At 36.1% G+C, this 22,032-nt stretch overlaps 1 protein-coding gene across 10 annotated transcripts in view; it reads right to left on the bottom strand.

The window, feature by feature from the left end:
* SIPA1L2 (signal induced proliferation associated 1 like 2) overlaps positions 1–22,032 on the bottom strand; it is a 253,060-nt gene that overhangs the window by 83,818 nt on the left and 147,210 nt on the right. For all 10 annotated transcript variants that reach the window (XM_074223003.1, XM_074223001.1, XM_074223000.1 and 7 more), the window contains 3 exons: positions 19,557–19,690; positions 17,567–17,755; positions 3,961–4,135 (listed from right to left, as the gene is read on the bottom strand). In XM_074223003.1, the coding sequence (XP_074079104.1) occupies positions 3,961–4,135; positions 17,567–17,755; positions 19,557–19,690 (498 nt within the window). The remainder of the gene's footprint in view (positions 1–3,960; positions 4,136–17,566; positions 17,756–19,556; positions 19,691–22,032) is intronic.

Here is a 22,032-nt window from a genome sequence, read left to right as displayed (position 1 = left end):
GCTCAATAAACTATGGTTTCTGGATCATGATTATTTAATTCATTTCTTCTACTTAGTTCTGGTATTATTCAGTCATTCAGTTTGTCTGACTTGACCCAAGGACTATACCATTCATGAAGTTTCCTCAAAAAGATATTAGAGTAATTTTCTATTCCATTCTTCTGAGGATTAATTCTAAGACTGAATAAAAACTGAAAACATGAGGCAAACTATAACCCACTAGCACCATTAAAGATTGGTAGATTAAGACATAGCTATTTTTCCAAGACCATGCAGGGGAAAAAACCAGAAATTGAATCTAAGAAATCTCCCTCTCAATTCTATTTTATCCATAACCCCCTATTCTCTCTATTTTTTTTAACAAAAAAACTATTTTAACAATTGTTAATCAGCACCACCCAAAACAAAGACATTCTTTGAACAGGCACTCAGGATACCAATCATCATAGTTACAAATTACTTAAACATTCATGTAACCTTAACATTTTTTCCTATTGTGTTCCCTATTATTTCATTGCAAAAGTCATTTTATGTTCATTTCTAAAATTTGTATAGGAAATATATCTTTTATAACCTTTAGAGACTGAAAATTATTCAAGTGAGATGATTCATTGGCTAAAGGTTAGGATTCAAAACAAGAGAACTATTGATAAATCAACTTCCATATTCACATACATGCTCTTAACCTAATAATCTGTACTATTCTCCAATTTTTGCAATGAAAGGCATTTTCATCCTTAACTGTTCATTAAATGGGATCAGCATATTTCTTAACTTTCATCTAGATTCTAAGAATATTCCATTTGGATTCACTTGGCTAAGAGCCTTGAAACTGAACAGTGGATTGGAAGTAAGCAAGCACATTTATACTACAAAGATAAAAGCGCCATCAATGAGGAATTGAATTACCTGGCTCACTCATAAATATGCTGAAGGCCACTGACTAGAATGATCCAGGTATATTCAATCACTTCCACTACAAAAGCCTCTTATTACAAAGGCTAAAATTTAGTAATTATTGTTGACTAATAGCTTATCGTAACATTTTAGGCTCTAAAAATAACAAAGAATGGAGAAATTTCCATTTTTAGAAATTCTAGTTATATAATATGGTTCCAACTGGTCTACCCAAAGTATTATTGCAAAATAATTCCCTGAAGTTAAATATTCATGAAGTTTCTAAAGGAGAAAAAAATGATATACTCTATTTGTAAACCTTACTGCCTGTATATTTCTACACCGAGACATAACATATTGTAATTCAATTTTGACAACTTGTCCTCTTGGTTGTTTTTAGAAGCTCATGAATGACTGTCTAGGTCTACCTAGGTTAGACTCTTCCTAAGGTAGCAAAACACAATTTTATCGTGGCATTGTGGCTGTGGTGCTAGAATCCCACAACAGATACTTTGTACACATATTCCCATTCCCAGTTAGAATCTTTGATTTTGAAATTACCTTCAGTTTTGTCAAATCTCATCTCAGTTTATAATATATACTGAGACTCATACAAATCAAATGACTAATTTGAGCAAGGACTAAAATCCAGATCTACTTACTGCCAGGACACAAGTTTCTGTTATTGTTTGGACATATAATAGCAGTAATTATTCCAGGAAATATACTGTCACTTTTTTGTGCAAAATATAGTTTCTTGAAGGGAGGATTATGCCTCATACTTTTATGCAAAACTGATAATGCCTAGTATGTGATACAAATAACATTTAATAGGAGATCAAAATGTTTTTTGATTAGCTAATTTAATATCATTATGAAAATGTTAGGATTTCAGGTGCATCTATAGGTATCTGGAGATTTCCTGCACCTCTGTATAAACTCTAGGGCAGTTTGCTAAATTAACCTCACAGACCAGGATATTAAAATGATATTTTAATCATTTTATTGGTATTTAATCTGAAATAAATGTAAATTTAATTGTATTTTAATACCCATACTATTGTGTAGAGATGTATGGTATAGTGAAAAAACACCAAACTTGTCTGAAAAAAATTTTTTAAATATCTAAACTGATTAAAAGTGAAGCTCTAATGAAAGACACATATTTGGTTACATTCAGCAATACAGAAAGAAGTGCATTTGCTGCTTATTCTAGGGAGAGAATAGCAACAATTAATCATCATTAGCTGAACTTCTGGAATAAATTGAGTTCAGATAGGAAAAACGGGGCAAAGGAAAAATACTATCAGTTGATATTTCCACTGAGATTTAAGATTTGCAAAATACTTTATGTAAGCATTTCATTTGAACCTCAAAAAAAATTCTTAAAGGTAGGTGAAATTATTATCCCCATTTTACAGATGAGAGAAAATGAAGATAAGAAGGACTAAGTGATGTGCCCAGGGACAAAAAGCTATAAAGTGTCTAATGTGGGACTTGAATCTAGGTCCTCCTGGTCTCCAGTTTATTACTCTATCCATCTAATATCATGCTGCCTCTCAAAAGACTTGCAGACTAATAATTGTAAGACCCAAGTCCTGGTGCTTCCTTAGGATGCTAAGTGCCCTGTGGTCTTGGGAAGAGTCACATTATCTCTCCAGGTGTTTATTTCCTATTCTGCAAAGCCCTGGTGTCAAACCACACTGGAAATGGGGCCACTAACCCACAGGGAAAGATTCTGGGAGGTGACTCTAGAAAACTATATAATAACATCATCCATGTTTTATTGTATTTTATTTATTTTGTTAAATATTTCCCAATTACATTTTAATCTGTTTCTGGCTCAGCTCAGGAATATCATAGATCCTATGCAAGTGTTTAACACCTAGGCTGTAAATGAATAAATTGGACTAAAGCTACCTTCCAGGTTTAAAAAGCTATGATACATTCGTACACATAAATGTTTTCATGTTGTCTCCCTCATTAGACTAAAGGATCTTAAAGAATATTGGAACTTGATTTTCTCTTGTTACTGTTGTTTTTCTTTTGGATCCCCAAATCTCCAGTGCTGAACCCCACTAGTGACTGCTTAAAAAAATGCTTACTGTTTTTGCTTTGTCAAATGTTTGACTGTACTTGATTTAGGTGGTTTTTAAATTCATGAATTTCAACCCATGGGACAGTGGATTCCAGAGAATCTTGGAGAGGAAGGATCATCTAATATGATCCACTCTTTTGACTAGAGTGGTCCTGGAGGACTTGTCCCACAAACTTTATAACTAGCATCTTTGGTTGGTTTGAATCATTTTAATTGTGTCCAACTCTTTCAGAATCCCTTTGGAGTTTTCTTAGGAAACTAAAACAATCTCCTATTTCCTTCTCCAGGTCATTTTACAGATGAGGAACCAGGGTCAAGGGGGGTTAAGTGACTAGTCCGGGGTCACACAGCTCCTAAGTAAATGTCTGAAGTCAGATTTGAACTCAAGGAAATGAGTCCTGATTCCAAACCATGTGCTCCAATGAGCTTCTGTCCAATAACAAATACCTGCAGTGTGTTTTAATCTGATTACTATAAGTGAAATAATTCAAAAAAACAGGCAAAAGAAAAGCGTGATGGGGTGACTACAACAAATTATTCTGTGCTAACTAAAACATTAGAATAGTCTACCCCCAAACTCGACAATTTCTTTGTTTTAAACAGGCTACCTCCTTCAATCATGCTTTCTCTGAACAAAAACCAAGATTTGTCCAAGTTCATTCCAAAGCATGAAACCTCCCCCAATGCAAATTCAATTCCATGAAAAGAAAAATCTTCATGTAAAGGGCATCTTGTGACCAGGAAGTAAATGCCCTATTTTTCCTTATTACACATTTAATGGAAGCACAGGAAGCAGTTTAAAGAAAAAGAAAGAAGATAATGTAAGTTTTCACCAAATCCAGGGACCTGGTCTTTTGGGAATGAGGACATGCCTCCTTGCTGGCTTCAGGCTGGGGAACGGGGGCCACTGGCTTCCAAGCCATGAGGTATGAGCGCACCCCATCCTGCACCCACTCCAAACTTACTCTTGGTGTCCAGCTGAGCTCGGTATTTGTTAAAGCCTTTCAGACGCACTCTCTGGCCCAGAAGATCCAGGAATTCTTCAAAAGCAGGTCCTGCTGTCTCATTGTTGTACATCTCTTCCTCGGTGCCCTGGCCTGCTTTGCAATAAAGGATCCCAATCTTGTGCTGAAAGCTCAGCTGAAATGAAAAGAATTTTCAAAAAAAGCAATTACTTGGCAAAGAATCTCAGAGTAAAATGAAAGCCACAGAAGCCTAGAATTCTGTGTTCAGAAAAGCTAGCCAGAACCAACCCCAGGGGTGAGGTGATAATCAGCTGGTAATGGACACGATGCGCCAGAAAAACACAACTAAACCTCCATGAGAAAAACAATTCATACCACAAAGATGAGAGAACTTTTTAAAAAAGAGATAAAGAATAAAATTGCTGGCTACCTACCTGTGCAAATAGAATTGAAGGCCAACTATGGTGAGCCAGTTTCTCAAAAGGGGCAGGCTGTTCATTCCGGGCCACCCACCCAACCCCTCAGCATTCCCAACTGTAGAAATACTCATATATATTCTGTGTCATAATTAGCACTATCTAATTGTTTCTTCTCTTAAGTCAAAACACAGGCTAGAAAGTATTTTCATAGATTTTCTGCTTTTAAATTTAAGCTTCTCATACCTTGTCCTTAATGCTTTGCTAAATCAAATTTAACACACATAAATTTAGGCCACTATCCCCAAAATATTAGCCCCCAAAGGAATTGTAGCAAACAGCTAATCCAATCCCATTGTTTTTGACCTATGAGAAAACTACACACATTAGGAGAGAGAAGGTCCTCCTGCTAAGTTACCCACTAAGGAAGAGGTATTACCAAGTTTGGAAGGAGATATTCCGAGTTCAAATTCTATGTTCTTTCCATTATACCAGTTTTTTATTTGTCTGTGTTTGGGTGTACCCAAACAAGTGTAAGGCTAGAGCCTTACAAGTTCCATTAGGACAGGGTATGTGTGTGTGTGTGTGTGTGTGTGTGTGTGTGTGTGTGTGTTTGTGTGTGTGTGCTTGTACAAAAACGGAGAGAGAGGAGGGTGGTATAGAGAGAAAGAATAGTGAATCTTTTCCACTCCATAAAACTACCCTTGGCTACACAATAACAGTTATTCCTATGTTTTTCAATATCATGAAAAGAAAACATCTGTTAAAACATACAATATGCCACAAAGAAATTCAGCTCTAATTGAAGAGTTCCTGCTGTAGATTTTTCAAAAAGCCAATATTAAGTCACAGTGGTAGTAACTATTTTTCTTAAGATAAGTAACTGGCTCAATATTTTTCTATAAGCATTCTTTCTCTCTCATATTAGTCTTTACAGGGAGATTCAAACCAAACTGCTTCTATCATGAATCACTACTATTAATTTTGCCACCTGAACATCACAATCAATTACAGGCTATTACCAAGTCTCAATAGACATCTATCCACAACAACTCACATCTATTTTCAGTCCTATTTACATCCTGATTTAAAATTCAGAGTGAATAAATATTATCAACAGAATACAGGGAGTCTGAGTATCTTACATATATCCCTAGAGCCACGAAATAATAAAATCCTGATTACTTACTATATTACTTAACAGAGGTATCACTTAAGAACATAGACATACCTGTCTGAATAATCAGGGAAGGCTGCAGAGAAAATCCCTTGGCTTTGGGACACTATTCTACATCTGTAAGAAGAAAGTGTTTCTTCCTCTGCATCCCCCTCCCTCAGAGAAAAAAAAATCCTTACTTTTATTTAAAAGAGGAAAAATTACAATGAAATCAGATTTAAAGCAATTCTTCAGAAACTCTAAGGTCTGATCAGTATACGACTGTAAGTCCCATTTATCCATTAGAGTCAGTCATGGAACAGAAGTTGCCCGAGGGAGTGATAATCGAATGAATTAAAAGTAACCAGACAGTGCTAACCATTACTGGGGAGATGAGTGGCTTAGATTCCAATCTTACTAGCCGTTTGCCTCATTTTCCTTAACTGTAAAGCAAACCGGAAAAGGAAAAGACAGACCACTAGAGTATCTTTGCTAGAAAAACTCCAAGTAGAGTCATGAAGAGTTGGTCATGACAAGAGTAAAAGTCTAATCCTCTCATTTCATATATAAAGTGGGGAAAGCAGGGTCCTGAATAGTTAGGTCATTCTCCAAGTTCATCCAAGTGACCTGATGGAGAGTCAAATAATAATGTAATAGTTTCAATAATCTGAACTGATGACTCAAAAGGCACCAAGAGGAGAGTGAAGAAACTTAGGTTCTAGTTCTGAGTTTCAATTTAAGGAATCAAGAATTTTGAAGGGTCAACTCTGTTCTAGGCTATATTAGACACTGAAGGTGCAACTACAAAGAATGAAATAATCCATACTTGCAAAAAGTTTACCTTATAGTAGGAGAAACAACAAATACTATAAGCATACCCAGAAACCTAAGCTGATTAAGCAAATAAATACAAATATGTACAAGGTAGTTTAGAAGGGAGGAGCTGAGCTTCGGGGGGGGGGGGGGGGGCAGGGGATCAAGAAAATCTTCCTGAAGAAAATGGTGTCAGAGTTTCACCTTTTATATGTAACCAAAATGTCAATGCCATCTTTTGTGATTCTCTCTCTCCCTTGTTTGGCCATGAATTGTTCCACTATTCATAGATCTAAAAGGGCATTTATTCTGTGCTCCTCTGATTTGTTTCTGCTATCCCTCTTTAGGTCTAAAAAGAGCACCCACTGGAACTTATCTTAATATGAGGTGTGATTTGTTGGCTTAAATCTAGTTTCTAGCAGATCAAAATGCTTCAAAAAAAAACTATGAGTCAGAGGTAATGGGAAAGTTCATCCCAGGCATAAGGGATACTCACTAAGTAGTGGCATGACAAGGAATTAATATAATGAAGTTGGAGAACAGATGATTTAAGAAAAATATGGTGGCTCTGGAGAAGAGAGATGACCTGTTTGGTCTCATAAGGCATAAATAGGATACAATGGATGGGGAAAACTAAAGAGTTAAGCAAATTCAGGCTTAATTTAAAGTAAAATGGACAAGCAGTTAGCCACTAGTGGAAGGGGCTGCCTTGGGAGAAGCAGGTCTTCAAAGACTGGATAATCAATTATGAGGCATATGGTGGAAGGGATTACTAGATTGGATGACCTCTTTAGATCTCTCCCAATAGAGATTACATGACACTGAATGTGTCATTTTCCCCCCTCCAACTTCAGTTTTTTCCTCTATAAAAGAAAGGAGTTGACCCAAATAATTTCTAAGTCCAGCTTTAATATCCTATGCCTTACTTCATGATTTTGCAAATGCCTCAAGAAATGCTTATAATTTTCCATGAATGACATAATGTTGCTGCAGAATATATGAAAATAAACACTGGATTTTTAAAAAATCTCTAATATTCATTTATTTTGTTTTCTACTACAACCTTAAGAGTGGAGTCCTGCTTATGGGGAAAAATGACAAATATGCACTAAAAACACTGTACAGTTATCAAAATTATAAATAAAAAGGAATCATATGTATTGATGAATATAATTGGAGTAGATGCCTAATAATAATAATTAAATGACATGATATAATTTGCATATGGAAACTTAAAAGAAGAGTTAAAGTCACACTTCTTTGGACAGAATTGAGTTTTTCAATTTCCAATGCAAAAGCCATTCCTTGCAATTAATTGATTGCTAACTTTTTACAAAGTACAATGCTAGACAGAGGGAGAAATACAAAGTTAAGATCAAATGACATGCTGGCATCCCACAACAATGGTCTATTTCGGTTATATTTTGGCAGAAAAAGTTATTAAAACTCTTATTTACAAAATATGAATCCAGTTGATGGAATGAAGTAGAGAGACTCTCCCTAAGTACTTTTCTAAATCTTTTGGAAATAATCCAATCTAATATAATCAATGACTCAACTGCCTCTGTGGCACATCAGAGGGCAGCACCCTGCATATCCTGTTTTCATTCATGATCAGAGGCTACCACCCAGAGATTCTGGTTCTACTGGCTATCCATTGAGTAAGAGGCTCCATTCAAGGCCCCAACTTCTTAAGGCTCATAAAGCTCAGGCTGAGCCTGAATATTTGAATGTATGGGATAAAAGCGAGTCTCACCCTTTCACATTGACCTTTTAATGAGTTTTAAATGATTCATAGTGATTCCCACAGTCTTGGTGTGGGAGTAGCCTAAGGCTTATTGTACTGTTTCATAATAGAACAGCCTGCTTGTCAAAACGCCAAAGTCCTTCTATATTAAGTGTTATATGCATACAATGAGATGGATGAACAGAATGACCATCCAGGTCCATCTTTAAGCCTTGGGTGGAGTCAGGAAGGGGCAAAATTCAACATTATCATTAAGTCCTATTCCTAGAAGAAGAATCAATTTCAGCAGGTCATATGGATAAGAAAAAGATTGTAAAAAGCTTCATAAATCTCCTGAATGTCACACTGGTCAATTATGCATGTACCTTACTTTACTCAGATAAAATAAACAAATACATAAGGAACTGCAAAACTGTGAGTGATACAAATCCAGAGAGGGGTCGTATCTACGATCATGTTGCCTTAAAAAAAATTCAATTGATAAAGACAAAGTACCCATACATTTATTTAAATAATAGCTTCCTTAGTGCATTTGAAATAATGAATTTATGATTTTAAAGAGTTAACTTTCATAAAGCAAAGTATACGTATACTTTTCTACTTCCCAAACATTCACTTTTCCTTTCTCAAGACCTTTGCAAATTCCATCTCCCGTGGAGAACTAAATTCATTCACCAATGATTGACAAACTCTCACCCTTTCATACCCTCCCTATACCAGTGATCCTGAATCCCTTGTTATCATTAGACAGTCCTCATTCTCCATCACCCACTGGCTACTCCTTTAATCTCATCCCCCAGCCCCATCAATTTTCCACTCTAAATTGACCCCCTCTTTCCACAATGCTCTGTGGAAAATGTCTTCCATAGGCAACAAACTCCTTTCATCTTCCATCTTTCTCACCATTCCTTTTATCTTCTGACTATGAGCCCTGGCTCTCCTCTGATGACAAGATCTCCCTCTGCAGCACTCACTGTACTTTCACTCATTCTCCTCAACCCACTAGTCAACAGAAGCGCTCCAGCCCTATTGGCACTGCCAGTCTATGCATCTACCACCATCGCTCAGTAACCTCCGCTCCTCTGAGGTTCTCTCAAGTCATATCTACCATCTGGTCAGGATGCTCTAAAATTCCTCTTCTTTCCTAAATAATGTCTGTGCCTGGTTCAGTCTTTATATTGGGCCTGGAGTCAGGAAGACCCAAGTTTAAATCCAACCCCAGTCAGTAACTGTGACCTGGCCACATAACCCATATGCCTCAGAGTTCTCAACTGTAAAACAGGGAAAATAAAAGCACTTACTTGCCAGGCTTGTTGTCAGGATCAAATGAGGCATTTGTAAAATCAATAATAAAAAAAGTTATTTAGCCCAGGACCACACATTGGAGGTGTGATAGAAAAGCTTGCTCATTCCCTCTTTCACCTTCTCCAACACCTGCCCTTATAGGAGGAGGACTTCAACACACATACTAATGCCCCCTCCAACACTAACCTTCCAGGTCCTCAATTTGCTCATTTTACTTGACCTTCTCTTCCACCCCATGCTATCTGACCACTTCCTGGACTCTTTTGCCAGATCTCCACCCAAGTGATACCTCCTCAACCACTAGTGTCCCAGAGGGATCTGGGTCTTCTTCTCACTCTTTTCCCTCTAAACTATAATTTCATTTGGCTGCTCTCATTAATTCCCACTGGATCAATTATCCCTCATTTTCATATTGTAATTTCCTCTTTAAGCCCTAACTAAAATCCTACCTTCTATTTAGGAAACCTTTCCCCATCCCCTTTAATAATTCTGCACCTTTCCACCCATTTCCCATTCATCTTGTATATCTTGTTTGGACATTATTGCTGCCCTGTCATCTGTTGTATTAGATGGTAAACTTGAGAGCAGAATTGTCTTTTTTGCCTTTCTTTTTAACTCTAGAGCATATTATAGTGTCTGGCTTAAAGAAGGCAATTAATAAATGCTTACTGTATTACTAAAATATATGATTTCCTCTCTAAACTAAAATAAACCCTTTACCTTTAAGTCTGAAAAATTAAAAATAAATTCATAGAAAATATGTAATAAATAACATTTAGCAGCATGAAAAATAAATTAAATAAATAAGTTACATGTTATCCATGTTAAATGTACACAGCCAGGTCAGAAGAAAACCTCTAAAACCTCTTCCATTGTGTCTTTGTAGTAAAGGCTAAGCATGTCAAAAGTATTTCATCACAACCAAAACTTAAAAACTCATAGTTTAATCTTAAAGGCTATAAAACCATGCATACCCTTTGACAAAGCAGTACTACTACTAGGTCTGTAACTCAAGAGATTTTAAAAAATCCAAACGTAAAAAAAGACCTATATGAACAAAACTATTTATAGTAGCTCTTTTCTGGTGGCATAGAACTGGAAATTGAGGGGATGCCCCTCACCAGGGAATAGCTGACAGATTGTGATAAGTGATTATGATGGAATACTATTCTGAAATAAGAATGATGAGCAGAATATTCTCAGAAAAATACAGAAAGACTTACATAAGCTAATGCAAAGTGAAATGTACTGTACAAAGTAAAAGTAATAATGTAGGATGATCAGCTGTGAATGACTTAGCTATTCTCAGCAACACAATGATCCAAGACAACTCTGAAGGACTTAATAATAAAAAATATTATCCATTCCCAGAGAAAGAACGGATGTCTGAATAGAGATTGAAGCATACTTTTCTTTACTTTTTTTATTTTTCTCAAGGGGTATTTTTTTGGTCTACATTTTCTTTTACAGCATGACTATTAGGGAAATGTTTTACATGGCTACACATTTATAACCTCTATTGAACTGCTTGCCTTTATAAAAGGAGGGTGAGGGAGGAGAAAGGGAGTGAATTTGGAACTCAAAGCATTAAAAATGAATGTTAAAAATTGTTTTTACATGTAGCTGGGGAAAAATAAAACAAAGGATATTAAAAATATAGTTTAAAAAATAAGGGTTTTTTTCTATTCTTTTGCAGGCATATTGAGAGTAAAATCAATGAAATCAGCAATAAAGGCAAAAACTCCACACAAAGTTTCCTGTCCAGTGAAATAAAGGGTTTCCCAATAACAGTTCATTAGTCTACTGCCGGAGGCCAACCAAATTCAGCCCAGTAATGGGTTTTTTTTTTTTTATCACAATAACTATAGTTAAATATTACAAAGATGCTGAGATGTCAGGTACTTTATACAAGCAATTCACTGATAAGCAGGTCTCACTCACAACAAAACACCAAGTTAATTTTCTATCTAGCTTTTGCTATTGGAAGGGAACAAAAGAAGACAGGATAAAAAGAAAATCTTTCAGTTTTTAAAACTTTTACTCCAAATTCTATAAAAGTATTCCTCTTAAAAAATTCTATGGATGCCAGTGCAACACTCTACCTGTTATTCCCACTGTGTGGGAATTCCATTTCTGCTGATATATTCATTTATTCTTTTATGCTAACTTCCCATGAAAGTCCTTGTTGGCAATATGCCAATTGCAATTCAAAGTCCAATTCCTTGCTCTTATATCTGTACCCTTTATATCTGTATTTATCAAATTTATACTGATGTACTCACTTGATTTTTGGTCATTCAAAATATATATATATATATATATCAGAATCTGAACACAATGATTCTTATCAGGGTGAATGACTAAAATGAAGTTTCTTGAAATAAATTGTTTTAGCTTACTGAAGAGGACCTTTTACTAGCTTAATACATGTGCAAGAAACATTTTTTTAGGGGTTTTTTTTGCAAGGCAGTGGGGTTAAGTGACTTGCCCAAGGCCACACAGCTAGGTAATTATTAAGTGTCTGAGGCCGGATTTGAATTCAGGTACTCCTGACTCCAGGGCCAGTGCTCTATTCACTGTGCCACCTAGCCACCACAAGAAACATTTTTAAGAAGAAATTTTAAGGCTGCGTTTTGATGTTGATATTATCAACTTTAGTACTACATAGTGTTTTATATTAATAATTATGATTCACACTGCCCAGGCTGGAACCCATAGTTATATTTTAAACAATTTTAATTGCAATTCAAATGGATTTCACTACTTCATGGGATTTTTTATCACTATTCTGACCTTCCCCTTGTAGCAGCAATAGCAGCTACCTTTCTTATCTGGCACCAAGTCTTGCAGAGCACTTTAAATATACTGTCTCAGTTGTTCCTCACAATCCTCTGGAAACAGATGATATTATCCCCTCTTTATGGATGGGGAAACTGAGTCTAAGGGAGGTTAAGTAACTTGCTTGGGATCACATATCTGAGCCAACATTATAAGTTGGGTCTTTCTGACTCAGAATTATTTTATCCACAAGGCAATTTAACAAACTTTTAATGAGTAAAATGGTTTTTAATCTATAAATAATAGCTTCAGTATAAGGAAAGTATCTGAGGAAAATAGTTTGAAAAAAATTATCTTATTTTTTCTTCAAGGATCCCATTAGGGTATGTGTATGAGCTACTAGTCTTTTTTTTTGCCTTGTGCTTCTTTTTGCCCAATTTTAAAGACATTTTTATTTCAACTTTTGAGCTGCAAATTTGATGCCTTCCCTGAGATGTAATTAATTGGTTAAAGATTAAGGTAATATAAAGATTAGGGTATGTAATTATGTAAAATATTTCCACTGTTTGTCATTTTGTACAAGAAGGTTCGAATAAAAGAAAAAAAATTAAGGGAAGTGAAAAATAGCCATGTTTCAGGCTGTATTCAATCAATAGCAATTCTTTCTCTGGAGGGTGATAGTTTGCTTCATCATTTTTCCTTTTGGATTGTGTTGTATCAGTGTATTGCTTAGAATAGTGAAGTCACTCAGAGTTCTTCAACAGCCAATATTACTATTACTGTGTACAGCAGTCTCGTGATTCTGTTCACTACATCAGTGCAAATAAGACTTTCCAGGTTTTTCTAAAATCATCTTCCTTGCCATTTCTTAGGGCACAAGAATATTCTATTACAAATTGTGAATCATAGTTTGCTTAGCCATCCCCCAATTGATTGGTCTATCTTTGATTTCCTATACTCTGCTACCAAAATATAAGTATTTTGTACAAATAGTTCCTTCCCCCCCCTCTTTTTTTGCATATCTTTCAGATATAGACCTAGATGTGGTATTGCTGAATCAAAGGATATACATAGTTTTGAAACCTTTTGAGAATAGTTCCAAATTTCTCTAGAATGGTTAGATCAGCTCACAACTACACCAATAATACATTAGTGTTTTGGTGAAACATTTAAATAGTTACCTTTAAAAATAAATTTTAAAAGAGATTTTAAAAAATTAGTGATGAAAGTAACTAATTAATCATGATATAAATACATTTTCTACATTAGTCTGAAAACTTACATATATGCTACTTTTAGCAGAATGAGACAAAGAAGGTGGGTATTATATTCACTTGCTTATAATCTGGTTGGAGGATAGGGCATGCAAACTTCTTCCATAAATAAAACAAAATATATTGCACTGGAAAGAGATATACTATGTTAGATCATAGTATAGAAAGAACAATATACCTTTATAGAAACAAAATTTTACAAAGTTCTCAAAGAACAAACCAATTCTTGTATACAACTTTTTGTTTTGTTTTGTTTTTGTTTTTGCTTTTTTTTTTTTTAGGTTTTTGGGGTTAAGTAGCTTGCCCAAGGCCACACAGTTAGGTAATTATTATTAAGTGTCTGGGACGGGATTTGAACCCAGGTACTCCTGACTCCAAGGCCGGTGCTTTATCCACTACGCCACCTAGCCATCCCCACTGTATCCAATTTTTTAAGTATTTCATGCCAATGGTACATGAATCTTATAAATATCTCAAAAGGAAAAGCACATTAAACTCATCAAACCTACTAAGTAGAATTTCTCTACTTTGTTCAATTCTCTACTTTGAATTTAGAATTATAGTGGAGTAATCTTCAGGAATGCTTTGAAGATCAAGTTCAAAGTTTCAAATGCTTCATCCTGCACAAAGCAGTTGGGCATCTTCATCCAAGGCTACTACACCAAAGACCTTTACTGTGGTAGCGAGCCCAAAAGCATCTCATTTACAAAAGAGAGAATCAACCAGACAGGAGTCAAATGTGACTCATGGTTGGAGAAAATGACACTATCACACTATCTCCAGAACTCTCTGACTGAAGTCAACTAGAACACAACTTTGAGGTATAAAATCAGTGCAACTTCTGTTATTTGGTACACTTTAACTGACTTTGAAAGGAGAGCATAAATTCGCTAGATAGAAAGTTGGGATGCAGAATCTAAGACAGAAATCTTAAGTACTTTATATATCTTCTCCTGAGAAATCAAATTATATTCTAAAATACTTTTAAACTCTCATACATGCTAGACTAAAAGAAAGATATTTCATTATTCCCACTTTGTTAAAAAATTTTATTCAATTGGTTTACAGATTTGTACAGTTTAGATGATTAGCAATGGTACAGAAACAAGAAAAACAATAATAATAAAGTTCTCTAATAGAATTTGCAAGGCACTAAGATGTTCACTTAAATTAGTCCTTCAGTGTTTGAGTAACCAATAGGTTTGTTTCTGAAAGCTAAGCTACCTTCTTGACCTCAACAGACGACTGTGTTGATTTACTCTGAATCTTAAGGTGCCTGCATCTAGTTTGCTCATGATAAATTGTTAACTTGCTAGTCCAATTAGAATAATCAGTTTTAGAAATTCATCTCATTTAAACTGCCAAGCATTCTGCAGTCTCAAAATTAGCTCTCCTGCAACCACACATGAATAAAGGAGTGTCAAATAATTAATACAACTTATTCTAACATAAAGGTGCACAGGTAACATTTTACTTATTTATCCTCTCATAGAAATTCTGAAAGTACTCACCACTTTAAGATTTTATGCTGCATAACTTTTGTAAAAAGAAGGCAGTGATTTTAAAAATACATTGAATATTGAGGCTAATATTTCAGATATATAAGGTTCCTGGTTTGGGACATTAAAAACCAGTCACCTTTCCTTTCCCACTATCATCATTCTAGGCTGTCTCTACTTTTTTCCACAAAAGTATCTTTAACTGCTTCAGATCTCTTCATTTCTTCTATCACTGAATGATTCATCTTTAGTCTAACTTCCCCTTCTAGTTTTAATGTCCCCAATATTCTTGCTAAACTATACTATTTGCTCTATTGTAAAATTTCCCTATGCTTTTCTATATTTAAAAGTTTGCTACTCAAATCTCTCCCTTCCCCTTGCCCAATCACTCCCTGCCAACATTTTATCCACACTTTGAAGTTCATCTTAAATAGCACCTTTTTCATATTACTTTCGAGGATGTCTCAAACACATCCTTGGAGAGAGAGACTGAAGTCTCAGCTTGCTTTGCTTTTGACTAGGTCAATGATAAGATCATTATCAATAATAATGATGACAACTTTTATATAATGCTTTAAGTTTGCAAAGTGCTTTACAAATGTCAAATATCTCATCTGAAACAACTTTCATTACATATGCCTTTTCTAATAAAGGGCAGGGCAGAAGGGAATAGCACTTATACCCTACTATAAGTATTTATTTGATACTCATTTGATCCTCACAACAACACATGGAATTAGATGACATTATTATCTCCCCCATTTTATGGCTGAGAAAAATGAGGCAAACAGGTGACTTGCCCAGAACCACAAGACCACTTAAGTATCGAGACCAAATTTGAATCCAGGTCTTCCTGTCTCCTAGCCCAGAGCTCAATCCACTGGTCTACCTACCTGCCTCTCAAAGAAAGTGGATGGACTGAGCTCCAGGATTGAGAAAAAGAAAATACAAGATCACTAGATCAAAGGAAGAAGAGGATATAAAGATAAGCTAGAATTGAAGCATCCTTCCCATCCCCTGTTGCTTCTGCTTTCCCAGCAGATTAATTCCCTGGTAGAGTCCAAATGAAACAATCATCAGAACTATGGCCCTAGGGCTCCCTGCCACAGCTCAATCTGCACTTTGGCCAGGGCTCCTCCACAGCTCCATCTGCACTTTAGTCAGGGCCCTCCAACAGTTCCATCTGCACTTTGGCCAGGATCCCCCCCATAGCTCCATCTGTGCTTTGGCCAAGGTCCCCCCACAGCTCCATCTATGCTTTGGCCAGGGCCCCCCAACAGTTCCATCTACACTTTAGCCTGCCTATGAAGGAGATGTAGAACAGATCCCCTCATTGCCAATTCTAACTGTGTTAAAGGCAACTGGGCTGCAGCCCATCTTGCCTCTTCCACTCTTTGATATCACCCTCCTTTTCTCCTTACTATACTCTAAACTAAAGGCCAGTTCTAGACTCCAAAAACGACACGATTCCCATGAAAATAGCTCTCTCACTGCAGCCTTCTTTTCATAGTTCCTCTGAGCCATCCAGGATAGATTCTGACCCTGAACACCCACAGTGTCATGAGAAGTCCTCTTTACCCTCTGCATTCTCTAGATGTCCATTCTCCTACTTACATGGACACACCTAGTCTTCCTCTCTCTCATTAGCTGGACAGGATCTCTTTTTCAAATGAACTCCTATTTAAATAGATTTATAGTTTTATAGATCTGAAGACAGCAACAATAATAGCAGTACCTACCATTTAAATAGATTTATACTCTCATAGAACTAAAGAAAACACCAATAATAGAAGTACCTAACATTTTAAATAGATTCACAGTCTAACAAAACCAAAACCAACATTAATAATAGCAGTACCTAATATTTAAATACAATCACATTCTTATAGAACTGAAGACCACAATAATAATAGTGGTATTTAGTATTTATATAAGCATTTTAAAGTTGCAAAGTGCTTTACAAATATCTCATTTTGTCCTCATAACAACTATAGGACATTACAGATGTTTTACATTTTACATATGGGAAAATTGAGGCTGAGAGGCATTAAGTGACTTGTCTCAGGTAACACAGCTAGTATCAGACAGGATTCACATTCAGGTCTTTCTATACCCAGGTCCTGTACTCTATATAATGCACCACCTAAGTTCATAGAGGGAGATTTTAAAAAAGGAGTGCATGTTTGTCTTTGTAGTCTCAGCATCTATCATTCTAACACTGCACAGAGTAGTTCATCAAATTAAATGGGTGAACCTGCTTTCTTTACCTTCATGCTGAACCATAAGCTTCTTGAGGTCAGTGTCTGTCCCTATCATTCATTTTCCTATTCCCATCCAGCAGAATTCCATATACACACAGTAGACAAATTTTTAGTGAATGAATTAAAGAAAGTAATTCTTAGTAAGATCACATTCTTGTTGGTGGAAACAACTGGCTGAGCTCCCAGCATCCTATAGGAAGGGATGTGTGTCCCCACACAGCAGTAGGTGTCCAAGACTGTGATCACAATGTGTTCATGTATTTAAATAACAAATATTTAGCAGGCAGCAGGAGGGAGAAGCAAGAAGGGAGTCTGAAAAACTAAGAAAAAGACAAAGCAAACCTGTGAATGACTTACCCCTTGTTCATCGAGCTTGAGTAACTGCTCAGAGACTTTCGGGGAGTTCAAAGCCTGCCGCAGGCACTGGATGCTCAGCTCAGGAATGACATACTCTAGAACCTCTTTGAGAGGCAGCCCTCGTGCCGTGCCATGTCTGGCAGTGGAAGGGATGGCATCTTCTAAAATTGCTCCTCTAAGTGTGGTAAGCTGGGGGGGGGGGGGAGAAAGTGTGAGACTTTATTGAATATTTATAGCAGTACACTTAGTCAGCCATCATTTTTAAAGCATAATTTCAGTCTAATATACACATCAAAAGTGATGGTGGAGAAAGGCTGTTATTATTTGGAAGGGACAAGAGGAAAACACCTCCAAGCTTCTTACCCCCAACCCCTAGAACCAAAGAAAAGTCAACAACTAAAAAGTGTGTGTTAAGATAGCAACAGCAAAAAGACAAAGGAGAAAAAAGTCAGGCTAATCTTCAGTAGAGGCTTACAGGAGAGAAGAAGAGGAGGTGGAGGAGAGCCGGGCCAGTGCCTCCCATTTCTGAAGCCCCTGGGGCCACTGCTCCTCCATTATCCACTCCCTTCTCTTTTTCTCAATATCTCTTTCTAGTCTTAGGTCTGTTTGAAATTTCCAGTGGCATCTACCAAGAGGTCACACATGGAGCTAAAGAGATTAGTGAAACTTGTCTTATAAAATCTTATCCCAAAAACATTATCTCTCATCTAAATTTGAAACTAATCTCTACTCTGAATACATCTTATGGTTTTTAAGCAACATAATGGAAAGAATATTAGATTGAGAGTCAGGAGAACTGAATTGCAACTTTCTGTTTCTTGTGTAAACTAACTAAGGTGACCTTAGACAAATTATCCTAATTTTCTTCATTTAAATTTCATCTGTAAAATGAAACGATTGAATTAGATGACCCATAAAACCCCTGGGTTGTGCAAGGATAGTTGTGTGAATATAATAATATGTGGAGAACAGGGAATGGCCTTAGGATCTCACTGACACTCATCTCTCCATGCAGGTAGGTCAGTTCTTTTGGATCTTACTCGGGATCCAAAAGCCAAAAGGAGTCAAAAGTCATATCTTAAACTCATGAATTTCTGGCCCCAAGGTCAGCTCTTTTTCCTCCTATGCTGCTTCTCAATAATAGACATGTATAATAGGAGTCCTGTCAAAAAAAGAAGCTGTTTCTTATGAACACAGGAGGGCTTAGAACGAAGGGAAACCTAATGATACACTATAGCAATATATATATACATGTACTGAGGTTGCATCCATTATGAAAGAACAATACAAAACAATTTCATATTTAGGTTTCACAATTTAGCTCAGTGTGTTCCAAAAATCATACCATTAAAATGAAATTGAACAGATTTTAGATTCTCATATGAAAACAGCACCCAATGTAAGGACCAGGTCTAATTCTTAACAAATACAAACAAAACTCATGGTAACACTATTGTATGGCACTATTCTTATAGTAATTATAGTAATAAACACCAAAAAGCATGAGATTCATTTTGGTTCTTATAATAAAAAGATATAACTTGCAAAGATTGCTCCTCTGAGAGTATGATTTTCACTACTGTGGATTACCTTTTTTTCATGTGCCATGGTTTAAAATAATCTTAATCTAGTTTCTGCATCTATCTATGTAGTCTCTTCAGCATGTCCCAAAGCCTCTTCTGCCTTTTGTTCTGTCCTACCACATAAGGCTACAGTCAAAATCATTATTCCTTAATGCCCATGTAGTTATACACATGCACTAGTTGTTAAAATTATTCCTTTCAACTATTGTGTAAGATAAGTGAGCAGTATAACAGAGGCACATGTAAGTGCAAAATCTTTAAATAATTTAAGATTAGAAAGGAGATTAGAGTTGAGAACACTAGAAGTCTTTTTTCTGGAAGAGGCCTAAAAGGTTTTTTTGGTTGTTTATTTATTTCTTAAAAGACCCTTTCTCACCCCAAAGATAATAAATGAAGAGCAGAAATACCTCACTGGTCCTGAAAGCTACCCGATAGTTGAATTGGGCCCCTTCTTTTTCCTTAGTTTCGTCAAGCTTCTCTCTCCGAATGCTTACTGCAACAGGGCCCAGATTTTCATCTATTCCAAAGTAGTTTTGGTGCTCTGTAATAGAAGAGAGCAGGTGTTCAAAAGAAACCAAAAAGAAGAAGAGGTAGGCCGTTGGGCATCATTCATCCATCTCTGTAGCCAGCAACCTCTTTGGTGACCCTGGTTAGTCAAAGGCAATCCAGCACCAGGAAGATTAAATTCCTAGAGCAGAGATATGCAAATAAAAACTGCCTGCACTGTCCTTCCTTGGAAGCCAGGAAACAGCAGGAGTCCCTCAACAAAGTAATTTTTTTGCTTGGGATTTAAAATTGAAGCTCAGTAAATCATTCACAACAGGCACCCCATAGTCTAAAGATTTAAGAAAAGATAAAAATAATGAATAAAAAAATCATCATTACAAGAAGTTTAAAATAAAGCTTGGTGAAATTATCTACAACCACTGTAAAATGAATTAAATGAAACTCCTTATAAAACAGTCCTCTCTTTGGCAGAAATTGCTAGACCATAAGTTTCTGAACCACAAAATCTTATTCTGGAAAGGATCTTTCAGAGTCAGTTTCCCACCGGGGAAGGAAACCTCTATTTTATTCCTGGTAAATGGTTATCTAATCTCTCTCTCTCTCCCCCCTAGCCTAACCTAGCCTTATCTCAGTCAATGGGAGTTGTTAAAAGACCCTAGCTTGAAAAGGCCAAGGTCTCTCACAGTATCTAGGGCCAACTCCAGTTATTCTGATCCATATGTGGCCACTAGACTCAGATGGCTCCAGAGGAGAAAGTGAGGCTGATGATCTTGTACTCAAATCCAATTCAATTGCATGTCATGGCATCACATCCCTGATGTCCTGGGTCCTCTTCAAGAATAAAGGATAAACAACAATGCACATTACCTGGGAAAGGGTATTTACCTCAAGAAAACCTCTTCAAGGGTAGCCTCCCCCACTTTTAGAGTGTTTTAATAAATTAAAAAGTTCTCTCCTATACTGCAATTCAACCATTTAGTTAAAAAGTCATATAAGAGTCATTCGGTACAAGGCATCATGACAGGCACTCAGGATACAAAGATGAAATAAATTAGTGCTTAACTGAATGGAGTTTTCAATCTAATGGGATAAGATAGGTGACCCAAACAATTAGGATACAGGGCAGATGCAGTAAGTACAAAGAAAATGTAGGAAGGGCTTTAATTAATGTGAGGAGGGAGAAATTGTTTCTGCCTTGGGGTGAATAGAATTGGGAAAGGTTACATAGTAAGTGTCACATGAGCTGGGCCTTTAAAAGAAGAGAAGTCAAAAATGGGAATGTGACAGGTGAAAGTAGAGGATACAGCATTCACCATATTATATGGTGAAAAGTCTATAGTTTTGCTAAAGTGCAGAGGATATCAAGGGAAGGAATTTGAAATAAATCTGGGAAGACAGCCTGGAATTAAATTCTGCAGAGACACAAATGCCAGAATAAGAAATTTGTTCTTTTATGTGATATAAGCAGTGGAGGACCACTTAAGGTTTTCAGGAACAGGAATTACTTGATCAAAACATTAAATGGGAGTATTATGGATGGACTGGAGAAGGGAGGGAAAAAGAACAGTTGGATGCCAGATATCCAGGAAAGTGAGAGAACTTGAAAAGCTACCTTCCTCTACCTTCAAGTCAATGGTTCTACAGGAAGCATCAACATAATCTTCTCTACCTTCAATACTGTGGTCTCTGAAACATTCAGGGACAAGAATCATCTTTTCCCTGAGACATTCTTTGTCCAGGTTTAATATCCTCAGTTCTCTCTACTTTTCTCATTTTCTATAATTTCCAAAATCTCTCCATCCTAGTCAACATCCTTTAAGTACATTTTAGTTTGTTAAAAGCATGTGTTATGGGAAAATGTGTTATGGAAATGTGTTATGGAAAAATAAGCAAAGTATACCAGATTTAGTTTGACTATGACAAAATACATCATTATCTCAGCTCATATTTATAGTCAATTAAAACTCCCAGGATCCTTTCATATGAATTGTTGCTATCCTAGTTCTGCTTCATTATGTATGTAATGTGTGTGTCTATAGATAGATAGATAGAGATAGATGACAGAGTCAACCTAAGTATAGAACTTCACATTTATACATACTGATATTTTTCTTATTTTTATGTCTATATTCCAGGTGAGATTTTTTAATTTAAAAAATGAAAAAAACATTATTTTGATGATAATACTTATTACAAAATCTGTTGGTTATGCTCCTGTCTCTGTCTTTGAAGGAATGATTCAAATTATTAAGAAAATAGAAGCAAAGGATTCATTCCAGCAAAATAATTAAAGTAGATATTATTTGTGGCAACAAAGACTACAATTTCTTAAAAAAGCAAATAAATTTACCTATTTAATACCTTCAATAAAGTGGG

This window comes from Macrotis lagotis, chromosome 2, assembly GCF_037893015.1.
Source record: "Macrotis lagotis isolate mMagLag1 chromosome 2, bilby.v1.9.chrom.fasta, whole genome shotgun sequence".
NCBI classification, from domain to species: Eukaryota; Metazoa; Chordata; class Mammalia; order Peramelemorphia; family Peramelidae; genus Macrotis; species Macrotis lagotis.
Note: the sequence above shows the minus strand (reverse complement) of the source record. Positions and strands in the feature narration are given on the sequence as shown.